The 14,593-nt window shown below is 42.0% G+C and overlaps 2 protein-coding genes across 4 annotated transcripts in view; one reads left to right on the plus strand and one right to left on the minus strand.

Annotated features, from left to right (window-relative positions):
• The first annotated feature begins 832 nt into the window (after nucleotides 1-832).
• hes6 (hes family bHLH transcription factor 6) lies at nucleotides 833-3,483 on the plus strand. The gene is made up of 4 exons (XM_022203176.2): nucleotides 833-1,933; nucleotides 2,028-2,114; nucleotides 2,226-2,307; nucleotides 2,617-3,483. Exons 1-4 carry the CDS (start codon nucleotides 1,814-1,816, stop codon nucleotides 3,018-3,020), a joined length of 693 nt encoding a protein of 230 aa, XP_022058868.1. The 5' UTR covers nucleotides 833-1,813; the 3' UTR covers nucleotides 3,021-3,483.
• Nucleotides 3,484-5,468: 1,985 nt separating this feature from the next.
• per2 (period circadian clock 2) overlaps nucleotides 5,469-14,593 on the minus strand; it is a 37,122-nt gene continuing 27,997 nt past the window's right edge. For 2 of the 3 annotated variants that reach the window (XM_022203142.2, XM_022203134.2), the window contains exons 19-24: nucleotides 13,079-13,986; nucleotides 12,588-12,704; nucleotides 11,215-11,422; nucleotides 9,548-9,755; nucleotides 7,761-7,911; nucleotides 5,469-7,677 (exon numbers count right to left, since the gene is read on the minus strand). In XM_022203142.2, coding sequence (XP_022058834.2) covers nucleotides 7,477-7,677; nucleotides 7,761-7,911; nucleotides 9,548-9,755; nucleotides 11,215-11,422; nucleotides 12,588-12,704; nucleotides 13,079-13,986 — 1,793 coding nt within the window. In that variant the 3' untranslated portion in view covers nucleotides 5,469-7,476. The remainder of the gene's footprint in view (nucleotides 7,678-7,760; nucleotides 7,912-9,547; nucleotides 9,756-11,214; nucleotides 11,423-12,587; nucleotides 12,705-13,078; nucleotides 13,987-14,593) is intronic. The other variant, XM_022203153.2, reaches the window with a different exon arrangement.

Raw genomic sequence — 14,593 nt, forward strand, 5'->3', positions numbered from 1 at the left:
GGCTCATCAAAGCATACAATGCACAGAGTATTTCATCACAGTACACTGTGTACTGTGAATTATGGTGCATTGGTTGGAGTATTTAATGTATGATATAATGCAATGTAATTTAGCCTTTTGTGTAGTGTAAACTGTGAATGAGCCTTAAAGCAAACCTTTGTAAAATAGGTTTCTTCATGTGGTTACTCTTGATTAGATTTTTTCTTGCTACCACATTCAATAAATTATTCTAAAATTCTCTAAATTTGGCCCATTTGCGTATTTATTGTACATTACACAGAGAGTACAAACAAAGCAAGCTGCTCTGGAAAGCTGCTGAACTTAGTCCCAGGCAGCATTTATTTAAATAAATTCTTTACCATGTCCAACATGCGTCATAGGCCATTAGCGTATGTACCAACTAAGTCACCGGATTTTTCCCTTCTGTTCAGGTGCTTGTCATGTTTACATCAAAACCTTATACAATCTCTGATCAGCCAGTCTTGTGTGGCCATGCACAACGTCTTCTGAGAAAGTATAATGAGGCTTACAAAAAAAACAACAATATTATCAAAGCTGTCTTGCATCTTCCTAGTATATCATGATTTCTAACCTTCTGATTATCTACTAACATTACATTTATCTTATGTGGTTATATATTCCTATTTGCATATTAAATATATGGAAACATACGTTGTAAATGACAAATGGTTCTACACTTGATTCCATATTTTCAGACATTACAAAGTGGAGTTTGGGTGCTAGAGATAACTACATATTTAAAAAGCATGAATAAAATTTGAAATCTCATGGTAAAATCATCAAACATAAAGATTATTTTCTTTAAAGCAACCCTACACCCACTTTAACACATGAACACTTATCAGCCAGCACATCACACATGCACTGAAACAGTACAACTGGAACGGTGGACATCACAGCAAAGCTAACATGTACTCAGACATACTATATCCAAATATGCAAATTAGCAACACATGCAAATTCACACACTGCAGCCCTCCACATATGTGAATAGTCATGAGTGTACATGTGACTCAGTACAGACATAAGCCATGCAACACGTTAAATTTGGACAAATAGGAAATTTGAGGTGAATGCGATAAATGAAAATAAACACCTTCTGTAAAGCATCACTTGCAAATTACAGAACTGAAAAGTAAAAGCCAAATGGATTAACTACTTTGTTTAGTTTTAAGGCTTAACAGCTCCAGGCTCTTTACATGTGAGAGTGACATACTCGACAATTGGCTCATATCATCCAATTCACATTAGTTCTTTTTAAGCAGGAGTGGAGCGGTGGTCTGATGGTTCACAATCAAGCAAGAAATAGCCCAAGATGACTCATGAACAATGTGAGAATTAGCTGACATGTTTCCTGGTGAGCACTCTTTTGAAGGGCAGTGCGTAGAGGTGTAACATTCAAGAGGAGAGGCTGAAGTGCTATTTATTTTGCAAGATAAGCAAAATAAATGTTTTACTGCAGTTACTGCAAAGTGATTCAGCTGAAAGTTACAGGAATTGGTGGCATCTGGACAGCCTGTTGGATCATGTTTTGCATGTGTATCTCTACATATAGCTGTATACATATCTAGTGTATGATGGTTCAGACAGGAGTTGGGAGAGAAGCTAACATGACCACTAGGGTACGAGCATTGCGCGCCCTAGTTGACCCATTCACATGTAAATGAGTCGACGTATATACTCGTACATGCCCCCTCAGGGCAGCATTAACAGCCCATTCTCTGGCTGGGATCACCCGGCCATCTGTCCCCCCAACGGGCTCTAACGGCTCTCTGGATTACACACCGACCTCATGTCCAGCGGGCTCCTGGCATCGTCTGGGTTAAACTTCAGCAACATGGCCCCCATCCGCAACAACACAACCGGAGTGGACAGAGGTGATAGCGGCAGTGGGATCACATCTGACAGAAAGGTACGGACCGGAGTTAACATGTAATGCTAGTGCTCATTCTTCAGCTTTTCTTTTAACTGACCAAGGAACTCCATTGTCCTTACTGTTTTGGTAGATGAGGAAACCTCTGGTCGAGAAGAAAAGAAGGGCTCGCATCAATGAAAGTTTACAGGAACTCAGAGTCCTCATAGCAGACGCAGACGTAAGATACTAAACTGTCCACAGCTCTGTTTTAGAACGAAATTAAAGTGAGATTTGCTGAGTTAGCTAGTGCTACCTGCGCTTGATGCTTGTTTTTTGTCTCTCACCGCAGTTACAGTCAAAAATGGAGAATGCCGAAGTACTGGAGATGTCAGTGAAACGAGTGGAGAGCATCTTGCAAAACCGGGCTCAAGGTAAATATTGTATATACAACTTTGATAATATATTTACTTGAGAATACGCCGTTGAGCTAAAGTTATTTGTTACTGACGCAAAAACTGACAATACCTCACTCTTCCGCCGACAAATATAGTTCTTTGTAATTCAGCTAACTGCTCATTAATTTATTACGTTTAGCGGATTAATATTCTAATCAACTGCGCTGAGGCCACAGGTGCGCTTCGACCACAGCTCAGCCAGTCAGAGCAGACAGTCGGAGCAGCTGAGTGCCGGTTGGCTGAATGCTACAAACTTGTGTCTTAACGGTCGCTTCATGTCCGCAGAGGTGGACGCGGTGAACCGGGAGGCCAGAGAGCGGTTCGCCGCCGGTTACATCCAGTGTATGCACGACGTCCACACATTTGTGTCCAGCTGTCCCGTAATAGACCCGACAGTAGCCGCGGAGCTGCTGAACCACCTCCTGGAGAGCATGCCCCTGAACGACGAGGACCGCCTCCGGTTGATGCTCCCAGACCTGCCCGGCTCTAATAGCACTTGGTCCCTGTCTGAGAGCATGTACACGTCCCTGGTGTCCCCGGCTTCCTCCGGCACCTCCATCGATGACCTCTCCTCTGACCTGGATGAGACTGAGTCAGAGCAGAGCCAGGTTTCCTCCTCAGAGGAGACAGACAGCCAGGAAGTGGTGCCCTGTTTAGCCTACTCCAAGTCACTGTGGAGGCCCTGGTAGATGGTTTAAATGGAGCAGCATGTTGTAAACTAGTTTAACGGTTTGTGTTAGGATGCTGTGTGGGGTAGGCCTCAGTACATGGAACTTGTTAGAAGCTCATTGTAAAAACCTCAAATCTACAATTAAACTTAAACGTATTTAGTGGCTAAAATATGTAATTAAGTCTCTTTGGCAGAGGAAAGTGACCTGTATGGTCTGCATCTGGAAATGTCTTGGCCTTGCATTGGCCTACCTTCAGTGAAGGGGGTAAATGCACATGTAAATATGTACTTGTTGAATATAACTGGGCTGTATAGAAAATAGGTGTCCCACCAGAAATGCATTGTTAGTCGTTTGTAAATTATTTCCTATTTAGGATGTCTTTTAATAATGTATTTATTCATGTCAAGTGACTGTTAGTAGGCTACCTCATCTGATTTGTCCTAAGTTTCAACTTTTCAATAAATATCTTTTCAACTAATAACTAGTTTAACATTCTATTTGTGCAGCAGACTCTTCAAAAAAAGCCCCATTTCACACACAAGGATCCCACTAACCACCCACTCACTGCTGTTTCCAAGATATTAGTTATTACTCTGCAATTGTGGGCCATTTGTGTGCACTCTCTCTCTCTCTCCAAGATCCCTTAGCACATCGTAGGCATTTGTGAGGTGTGAAATGAGTAATCCACTCACTCCTTATATAGGCCTGCTGTAGAACTTGACAAATGGATTTTATAACTCTACTGGAGTTCAGCTTTGTGGCGTTTTCAAATAGCATTTGCACATATCATGACTCTGGGCTGTAACTCAAGGAAGGCAGAGTATTAGAGGGTCATTTTATCATTATACTGTAATGGATTATCTTGTTAAATTTTATGCAATAAACATCTGTAGTGTTTTACCAAATAGTGTAGTGCGATTAACTGTGTAACTGCATAAATTAGCAAAGTAAATCCCTGTATGTATCATTTTAATGCAGTAGGAGAGGCTCAGGAGTGTCATGCTAATTCACTTTCAAAGCCTCCGGAGACATGACCTCTGTGGCCCCAGTGAGATCCACAGACACCCTTCTGCCTCTGAACCACCAGCTCCCACAACTGCAAATGAATAAGAAAAGACAGCAATCCTTAATCCAGCTCTAGTCAAATGTCTCCTCTTGTGTTCCTGTGATGTCCACACAAAGTGTCACTTCTTACACTGTCCACAGTCTTAACACCCACCACCGCTACCCACCTACTTAGAGGGACTTCTGGTGAAATGACAAGAAAAAGATTAATAAAGTGAGCATTGGATTAGAGTAGAGCTGTTCTCCTATTTAGCATATACAGATCAGGAAAATAGTTCAGTCCTCAGGCTGCTTTGGTTTGTGTGTGTTCTTTACACATTAGATGGAACCCATTGTGCTTTTTCTTACATTTATCTGACAGCTACCTTAAGAAGTGTCATCAACATAAAATATGACTATTGTATATTAAACTGTATTTCCATTGTGTGCTGTTTAATAGGCTACTTGTATATAACAGTATTTAGACAATATACTGCAAAAAATGCAGGCTTTTTAAGGTGTAAAATGACCCAAATGCATTGATACTAGTAAAAAGAAAGAGGCCAAAGCAGGATAAGATAATCCTTTATTTTATCCTGCGTCAGGGCAAATTCACAGTGTTACAGGAGCAAACACCTTTCAGAGCAGCACTAAACCATATGTACAGTAATGAAAATAATTATAAAAAACAATAATATGTACAGTATACAAAATATTGAAGAATGAAAAATGAATAAATACAGTGTAACTACACTATTAGTGATATTAGCATAAAGTGGCTTGTGGGATAAATGTAACTGTTTTAAATGGTGAACTTGATTCAGGATTCAGTGTCTCTGTGATCACACCGGATTTTTCAGGGCCAGAGGTGTAAATGGCCCCTGCAGGAGGCCAGCGTGTAAATTTTCTCACCTCGTCCTCTTCATGTTATGAGTATGAAAGTGTGAACAGTGGAGGGAAGCAGGAGAGGGGGGTCGCTTTGATCAGGAGGTTCTGCCTGTTTGTAGAGAAGTCACAGCTTTGTCTGACAGAAACACATTTGCATGACGAAGGTGAAAGTCATGACTTCAGGACAGAACTTTCTAACAGCTACACACGTATTGCGTTGGCTCTTATTATATTTTGATTTATTTTACCCCCTCTAGTGGCCATGCGTAAAGTTTAAACCATGAGATCCCAATGTTTCACTCGTATCTTTTTTGTCTTCAACTGTGAGATCAAAGTAGCTCCGTTTTCAAGAGCTCAGCATTAACAGGTTTATCTTTTACCCAGCTCAGGAAATTTAAATCTGTATTTTGTTATTATGTCAAAGATTAAATAGCTGGTGCGTCCAGAAGTGCGCTGCGCATCGCTGCTGCGCAAACGGCCAAGTGCCAAACCTCGCCAAAATGGACCTGCAGAGGGAAAATAAGATCAAAACGCTTTACTGTAAATCAGGCAACATTTTATTCTGAGAAAATTCCACAAACATAATAGAATATTCGTCATCAAAATAGAGAGGAAAAATAAAATTAAATAAAAGCTGCATGTAACCAGTTGTCCACGCGAAAGACAAATGACAACTTTAGGAAATGTTCAAGTCGCCCAGAAGGAGCTCCGTTTCGTCCGAAATTACAGCATCAACTTCAAAGTGAAGGAAATGTCACTGAACAACCACTTGGCATCTGTCTCAGCTGCTTTACACCCGTGCAATAACCCTAAAGTCAGTCTGAAGTGAGCACACGTTTGTTTTGAATGGTAATGAGCTTCAGTCATGACGCTCCTCTCCATATTTATCAGAGCACTTTACAACAGGGGAAACATCAACATTCTCCACCCACCAGAATCAACACACAGCTCTGCCGGTCTCCAGTCTGCGGTGGGTACAGTCCTGATGCTGATTATGCAAATCACATTTTCAAAAATAGTATATACAGTAAATATTAATCCTCTTGGTCCTCTGTTTGCTTATTTAGCTGGATTTTTTTGTCATAAATTATAAATAACTTGTTTATACAGAAACAGTTATTGCATGTAAAAATATACAGGCTATGCTCGGAGGTGAAGACTTAAAAAACATTAATACTAGCATTGAAGTTTTTAAAAATAAGAGAAAGCAAATAAATGTCAGAGCAGCTGCAACAAACGCTGCAGTTTGTCACCAGAACAGTGAAGATGTAAAGCTGCATTACAGTAACATGTCATAGAGACAGAGTGGGGAAAATGCAAACTTTAAGTGACATAAGTTCTCTGCAATTATGACATGATGGGCTGGTACAAACAGTATATGCTGCACCCGACTTTATCTCAGTGCTGCCTCAGATGTTTGCACCACCTCCATCGTGTGTGGGAATCACTAATGTATGTACTTAATGTTCATTTTTTGCTACATTGCTGCATTTAAAAGGGTACTATGCACCTTTTCCTCTACTACAAGCTGTGGTGAAGAGACACTGAATGAATAATATTAAGCTGCCACTTACATGGCAATAGATCAGCAATAATCCACTACATAACCCAATATAATGTGCTGAAATGGGCCTTTGTGCATGGCGAGATAAAAGTGCTTCCAGTACCTTAACCTGAATATTTTAAATGAATTACATCCACTTGTAATGGGCTATTCCTTTGCTGTGTTTCACTACTTCTACTTGAATAATATTGAGGTACTGAGTCACAGGTGGTGATGGAGGTGGTGGAAAACTTCAGCTATCGTTGCTGCTCAATGCTGCACATGGGAGCATGTTTATATTTTTCGCTTCAATGTCCTCTTGGCGATCGTACACGGGAGTCTCATTCACGTTTTTCCTCTTAATCCACTGCAGCCCACAAAGTGCACTTGTGCTCATTCGGTGCTTGATGCACATGAATGACAGGAGTGATAGAAAGCGATCCGTCTTCAACAACCTGCACCTGTTTTCACCGCATGCTGACGAACCACGACGCAGCTGTAACCAAAGAAACGTCACCAAAACACGGAACTCATTCATTAACCGTGACAGTTAGAACACCACTGAGCCACTTGCTGGCGTGTGAGTACAGCAGCCTCCACCACGCTGACGTTACTTTGACCTCTACTGTGCTGTCTGATGCATGAACACATATTGTATTTCGCTTAATCAGTGCATAGCACATTTTCTGAGTGACACATTGCTACAAACAGAGAAAAAACATATGTAGTCGCAGAGCCCCTAAGCAACAAAACAATCTTGACTGGTGTACGTTATGATGAAAATAAAATGCAGCTGGATGACCACTACATATATATGTAGATATTCACATTCTACAAAAGCTTTTTTTAAGCCATTTTTTCCTGGCATATAACTTATAAAACAGCAAGACAGAGACAGTAAGAACCCGTCTAGTGCAGGTTCCTCGTCGAAGGTTGCTCTTCACAGTTCTTCAGTACAACAGGCTGGGTAGAAAAGTCACTCTGAAAAGGTTTAGCAGTTTATTGCCTCGCTGGTTGTGTTTGCAGGCCGGAACCCGGAGACGGGCCGTGGCAGGAGATGACCGCAGTGCTCGAGGGCTCCTCTGTGGGGCTCTGCTGGCAGCTGACTTCTTCTGTCTCTGTGTCACCGAGGTCCAGGTCTGGCTGATCCTCCACTGTTGCCACCGCCGCCTCTGAGTTGCTTTCACAGCAGGGACACATCTGGAAAACAAAGAGTGATTTAAATGAGGCTTTCAGGTGATAGCAGTAGAGTGTGTTGAACTGAAACAAGCATTTGATTTTACCTTGACGTCTACTGCCTTGGGTAAACCTCCCTTCTTCATCCAGGGGTGGACCTGGATCAGCTCCTTCTTCTGCTCCTCTGTAAAGCGCGGCTGGTTCTTCTGCAGCAGCCTCAGCTTCTCCTTGTCCTCCCTGAGAACTTTCTGGATGTCCCTGCAGACACAAGCAAACACAGAAGCACGACCACATTCAGAAACAGTCACATGTTACAAATGTTCTGATGTTACAAGAGCTGGGTTTGCAAATAAGTCGGCTCGACCGTGCAGCCTAATGTTGGAAGATGCCAGTAATCATCATGTTTTTAACAGCAACTTTCTACCCAACTTGTAAAAAAAAAAGCCCTATATATGATCTATAGTCATGTGTGCCCTTGCATCTGCTCACTGTGTAGTTATTGTGACGGTGCCATCTAGTGGACGGAAATCTAACCACAACCATCACACCAAGAGCTTTTGCGTGACATTAAGTCTTGTTTCGATTTACACCTTACCACCACAGAAAATATTGCGTGCCGTCTGTAAATGAGACAGGGTAACTTAAAGGAAACCCAAGGAGTTTAGCAAAACATTCGCCTCCACAGCTGAGTTTTTTTTTCTTTTTTGGTGTTTCACACTTTGCACACCGGAATATGTGGTGATCTTGAGAAGTAAAACGGGCTTATGGGTGTATTTAATGGTTCTGCCTGCAAAGAGTGTGAACAACATGACAGTACTATCATCAGATGTCTGCAGCTCACTTTCAGGTTTCCAGTAACTGACTTCACTTTGAAATGTGTGTGCAAACAGGAGACAGAGAGTTGAAGTAAGACAAGCTTTTTAACAGATACTGCGAATAGACATACTAGGGATGATTTGACACTTGCAATGTCTTATACCTAGTTCCAAGCATGAAATCAGAACTCAACATGTTCTGCTACTAATTGTGTAGGTTTAATTTCATGTTGTTGAAAACAGTCAGTACATTAAACTTCTGTCCACAACAACAACAAAAAAAAACAGTTGGTCACAAAGTTATACTGAACAACAGCATCACAATTAGGTAGACACTAAGAGGTGTCTGCTAACTTTTGTCTGATAAAAATCTGATAAGAGATATGGATTTTAATGATTCATCAACATCTCTTAAACACAGTGGAAAGTTCTAAATTCTCCAGAGATCCTCTGTACCTCATGCACCTCAAGAATAATCCCATTACCATGGTGCTACTGTTCAACAAACTGACTGTTATAAAACCCGTAAAAAGAGCAAAGTCTCAGCCTTTCAGAAGCATCCACTAGAACCCTGGGGGTTTTCTGTGTTGGACATGAGGGGCAATACGACTGCAGACTGACACACACTTATTGTAGCAAAATAGCTGTGTGCATGTCAACTGTTTGCTTTTAAAATCCACACTTCTCTGCACAGATGGATGCAGACAGCGGGAATGGGCGAATGAGAGATTCAGAATGCTATCTAGAGATAAATTAAATAGAAATGCATAATATTAGTTATCTGGAGTCAGTGGTCTTCTAGTGTGTTGTGGAAAAACACATTGACTTCCTAAATTTTTCTTATGTTTACCAAGTTGTGACCTTTAGATAAAACCAGATCCTGACACCTGTGAGTTTTCAGTCTCTTGGCTGCACACACATCCTCCACCATCTATAAACAGGAAACCAGTCTAACATTGACAAGTAGTGTTCAGTTTGCCTGAGTGCAGTTCAGTTCTGAAGTTGATAAATTAGCAAACCACAGTGTCTACAGGGCCACTATCCTACTCCTCATGGCTGCTCCCCGTCCTCCTACTTACCGTGAGGGCAGCTGATAGGTCATCATGACCTTCTCGTCTGTGTTGGCCATGAGCAGCCACATCGGGTCCTGCAGTACATACTTGATGAAGTGTTCGCTCTGCTCCATCTCCATGGACCTTCCTTCGCTGCTGTTTGAGTGACCTTTGACCTTCTGGCTGTTCTGAGACGAGTCCACACTGCCAAAGTATTTACTACTGTTGTTGCTTCCTGAAAACAGCCAAAGAGCAGAGTATTAGAAGTCTGCTATCGAAAATGACTAGGATAAGTAGGGACTTTAAAGGACCAAAATCATGTGCTAGTGGCTGTATATGATAAAAGATACTAGACTACACTTGAGGGCAACTGCTGAGCTGTTTCACACGGCACTGCAGCTTATGTACACTCAACAAAAACATAAACACAACACTTTTGTTTTTGCTCCCATTTTTTATGAGATGAACTCAAAGATCTAAAACTTTTTCCACATACACAATATCACCATTTCTCTCAAATATTGTTCACAAATCTGTCTAAATCTGTGATAGTGAGCACTTCTCCTTTGCTGAGATAATCCATCCCACCTCACAGGTGTGCCATATCAAGATGCTGATTAGACACCATGATTAGTGCACAGGTGTGCCTTAGACATGCAGATGAGCTTCCCTGAGACGGTTTCTGACAGTTTGTGCAGAAATTCTTTGGTTATGCAAACCGATTGTTTCAGCAGCTGTGCAAGTGGCTGGTCTCAGACCATCTTGGAGGTGAACATGCTGGATGTGGAGGTCCTGGGCTGGTGTGGTTACACGTGGTCTGCGCTTGTGAGGCTGGTTGGATGTACTGCCAAATTCTCTGAAACGCCTTTGGAGACGGCTTATGGTAGAGAAATGAACATTCAATACACCAGCAACAGCTCTGGATGACATTCCTGCTGTCAGCATGCCAATTGCACGCTCCCTCAAATCTTGCCACATCTGTGGCATTGTGCTGTGTGGTAAAACTGCACATTTCAGAGTGGTCTTTTATTGTGGGCAGTCTAAGGCACACCTGTGCACTAATCATGGTGTCTAATCAGCATCTTGATATGGCACACCTGTGAGGTGGGATGGATTATCTCAGCAAAGGAGAAGTGCTCACTATCACAGATTTAGACAGATTTGTGAAAAATATTTGAGAGAAATGGGGATATTGTGTATGTGGAAAAAGTTTTAGATCTTTGAGTTCATCTCATAAAGAGTGGGAGCAAAAACAAAAGTGTTGCATTTATATTTTTGTTGAGTGTATGTACTGCTGTAAATGCAGTATCTCTGGGTATAAAAATGCATTCACGCATTTCCTGATTCTCATATACTGCTGTACTGTATTATAGCAATAATAATAAATAATTACTTCAACCTTAACTCAAACCAAAAATGTGATTATCAAATAGGATTCTTCTTCTAATCCCGGAGTATATGTAATAAACAATCATGATAATAAACAAGTGCTATTTTGCTAAAAAGTCAACAGAGAAATGACACAAGCAAGCAGGAATCAAATATTAAAATGAGAGTGAAACTGATTCCATTTACTTTATGTAACATTTTTCATTACCCATAACTTCACCAATGTTCACTTTTCCTGCTCATCTACACCTGAAGATGAAATTCCACTTATAACATCTACAAGATGATGAAACCTGTGTGCAGACCTGTTCCGCTGGCTGACGTCCCGCTGGCTGACGTCCTGCTCTTAGACGTCCCGCTGGCTGACGTTCCACAGCCGTTCGACCTCGAGCCCATGGACCCCGAGGTGGCTGAGCCGGTGCCTGAACAGGAGTCTTCTTGGAGAATAATGTCCAACATGTCGCTGGATGAAGAGTTGGCGTCACTGTTGTTGCCGTCGCCACGTGAACTTGTCTGGAAAAACACAAATATTAAAGCTTTACCATTAAAAGAAGCTTGACTGCACGGCTCTGACCTCTATGTGCGGCATCTTTTTTAACACAGGCTGGTGCAATATTTCTGGCCGTTTTGCATCCTGTTTATGAATTTACAGACCCAACTGGGAGTACATTTTTGCATTTTGTCATGAAAATTGTCCATCTCAGCAATCACTTGGTGCTCAGTAACACAACAACCACTGTGACGGAATTGAATAAGACACATAACAGAGCTCCTAACACTTCATGCTGACCTACAATAGGGAAATGACTAAATCCATAAATAGGAACATGTACAATATATTTACAAATATATTGCCCAATATTTGAGAAAACTCACTGCATTCATATGTGACAGAAAATAGAGCAGAGAACAATACAGTACAGAAACAAAAATATCACTTCCCCATTTTTGATGCTAAAATAAGTTTACACTAATAAATGTATTGATGTGATTTAAGGTCCTGCATGCATAATCAGAGTGTCTGGAGTGGCAAAATGAGTAAGTGAAACATTCTGAACTGACTGCATTCATGTATACCATACATTCATGATCAGTTCTTCATCTTAGTAACAAGCATGAACAAACACAGTCTATTTTAACTATTGACACACAAATCATTGTATTTTTCTTGTTAATACTGAATGCATCATTTACAGTGCAGAAGAACCCATAGGCTAACGATGTCAACAAAACCCAACGCCGCACTGTGAATGTTTAAAAGTTGTATTCAATAAAGGCAAGAAAGATCACAATTAGTGAGATTAACTAAGTCACTCTGTATTTGTCTGTACTTGTGACTTCGATGAAGATCAGATCACCTTTTGAAACCAATAAATGCAGAAACCCAGGAAATTCCAGAAACTGTACATATGCACAGACATATGTGATAATAATTGAGCAACTTAATACACCACTTGTTTTCAGTCACATTCTGTCTCTTTGAAATTTTTCAGTCCCATGCTTTATTTAAAATCAGTATCAATCTTGGCAACACTTTCTTCTGGACAGACAAGAGCAGTGAAGGTTAAAATAGAAATCACAGGTCATGAAAGGGTAAAACAAGAAGCTGTTACAGTCGACATGAATTGGGGAAGAATGGGATTTGAGAAGTGTAGTGGTTTTCTGATGATTCGCCTACCTCTTTGCTGCAAGCCCTCAGCCTAGAGCACACTTTATCCCAAGACAAACGCTCACAGACACAGGGTGTGCCCCCGAAATACAAGGGTCCAGGTGGACCAAGGAGACTGAGAGATGGCTAAAGGGTGTAAGGGATAATAACATCATGTGTTAACACCCCGGGCCACATTTCATCTGAGGAGTCTTGATTGACTTGTCTTTACACATTGCATAGCAATACAATGGCAAAAAACTGCAGCAGTTTAAGACTGTGAATATTCTGGATGAATCACTGTGACAATAGCATCACATCCCACAAGGCTGAGAGACACATGACTGCAGGTCTCGGGGGAGCATGCCACAATGGCAGTGTGCAGTGAGGCATTGACATTTTATCCAGACAGTTTAAGAAGCTTACAGGTGAAGTATATTAGTCAGGCATTGGGAGACTTGTGGAGAAAAAGGGGAAAAAATAAAAAGGAGCAAACCAAAGAAATGTATTTCCTCGTTTACCTGTTTTAGCTCCCTCTCCTTGGCTTGGTTGCCACTCGTTCCTTTCTCCCTTTCAGCTGTATTATTCACTTGTCCTCCGGAGGAGAGCACCGTGCTGTCCTGTCTGTCCACAGACAGCTCCAGCTCCAGCAGGTTGAGAGGTGAGCTGCAGCGAGACTGGAACAAAGGCGGAGACGTCTGGCCTCCAGCTCCTCCAGTCTGTGGCGTTGAAGAGCGAGACTGGCCCTCCACAGGGGGCTTTGGGGTTTCCGAAGACGGAGGACAGTAAACTGACGAAGTTACAAAGCCCGTTTGAGAAGCGAAGTGGTTCTGGGGGTTCAACTGATTCTGACTGCTGAAGGAAGGCAGATATGTGAAAGTGCCTTGGCCTGGAAAGGCAGCCTGAACAAACGGGGCTGTTTGGGCGGGGAAGCCCCCAGTCTCTGTATGGTACACTGGCTGTGGTGGTGGAGGGGCGGGGCTAATCAGAGGGTACAGGTAGTTAGGCAGCACTAGAGCTACAATAGGGGTGACAATGGGGGAGGTGAAGGGAGCAGCTTGGATGGATGGTGGGCAGGGAGGTGCTTGGGCACCCTGATTGTCCCCAAAGCCTTGAAGGGGGGCATCTGTGGGGGGAGCTACGGTATCGCCAGTGGAGTAAACCTGAAGCGGGTATCCTGGCACCATGGCAGGATAGGCCATGGGGAAAGTGGACTGTGAGGCTTCAGAGGTTGACCAGGAGGTCTGGTTAAGGCCATGGTTCAGCAGTGGAGGCCGTAGCTGTTGCTGTCTGTGATGGGACGCTGTGCTGTCTGAGGAAGCAATCTGCTTTGCTCGCTTTGACTTGGTCTTTTTGTTCCGGGTGCCTCGCCGTGGGGTCGGCTCTGGAGTCGGTGCTCCCTGTTTGCAGGGTCGAGCAGCAGGTGGAGCTGGAAGGTCAAGAAGATAAAATAAAACTTCCTGAGTGACTGGAGAGCATGAAAGAAAATTTAAAATGTTTTCATTTCTGACTTAGAGACAAGTAGAGTAAAGAATGAGAGAGCATGAGGAAAAGTCCAACTTGCTGACTTACTTTGGACTTTTGACCATCATATCTAGCAGTTATGAAAATACTGTAGTCATCAAAGTCATTTATAAGACCTTGGAATGCAGCAACATTAATGTAATAAAGTCTGACCTGGTGGTTCTTAAAGTCTGGCTCTGGACCATCCATTAGACAATTAAGATGAGGAGAGAATAAAAAATCCTGTTCTGCTACACCAATCTGTACGGAGCATTCTTTAAATTTTGCCACTCATCACCAGGAGACATAATATGAAAGTGTGCGTAATATCAGAAAAGTTGGAAAATGTTGATCCAACCTGCTTAGTTTGGAGATAAATCTTTTGCACAGAAACTGATGTTCTTCTTTTCCAAATAAGCCTGACTAATTGATTGTCTGCCTGTCGTCTATATAACACTGGCTGACGTCATTTTAGTAATCTTGCCAAGTCTTAAAATGGTGAGTCAAAAGTCATAATAACAGTTTGAAATGAT

This window comes from Acanthochromis polyacanthus, chromosome 9 (assembly GCF_021347895.1).
Source record: "Acanthochromis polyacanthus isolate Apoly-LR-REF ecotype Palm Island chromosome 9, KAUST_Apoly_ChrSc, whole genome shotgun sequence".
Taxonomy (NCBI): domain Eukaryota; kingdom Metazoa; phylum Chordata; class Actinopteri; family Pomacentridae; genus Acanthochromis; species Acanthochromis polyacanthus.

Coding starts and splice junctions, on each gene's coding strand:
- hes6 (XM_022203176.2), top strand. CDS start 1,814: ATGTCCAGCGGGCTCCTGGCATCGTCTGGGTTAAACTTCAGCAACATG. Junction 2,115..2,225: donor TCCTCATAGCAGACGCAGAC/GTAAGATACTAA, acceptor CTCTCACCGCAG/TTACAGTCAAAAATGGAGAA. Junction 2,308..2,616: donor CTTGCAAAACCGGGCTCAAG/GTAAATATTGTA, acceptor TCATGTCCGCAG/AGGTGGACGCGGTGAACCGG.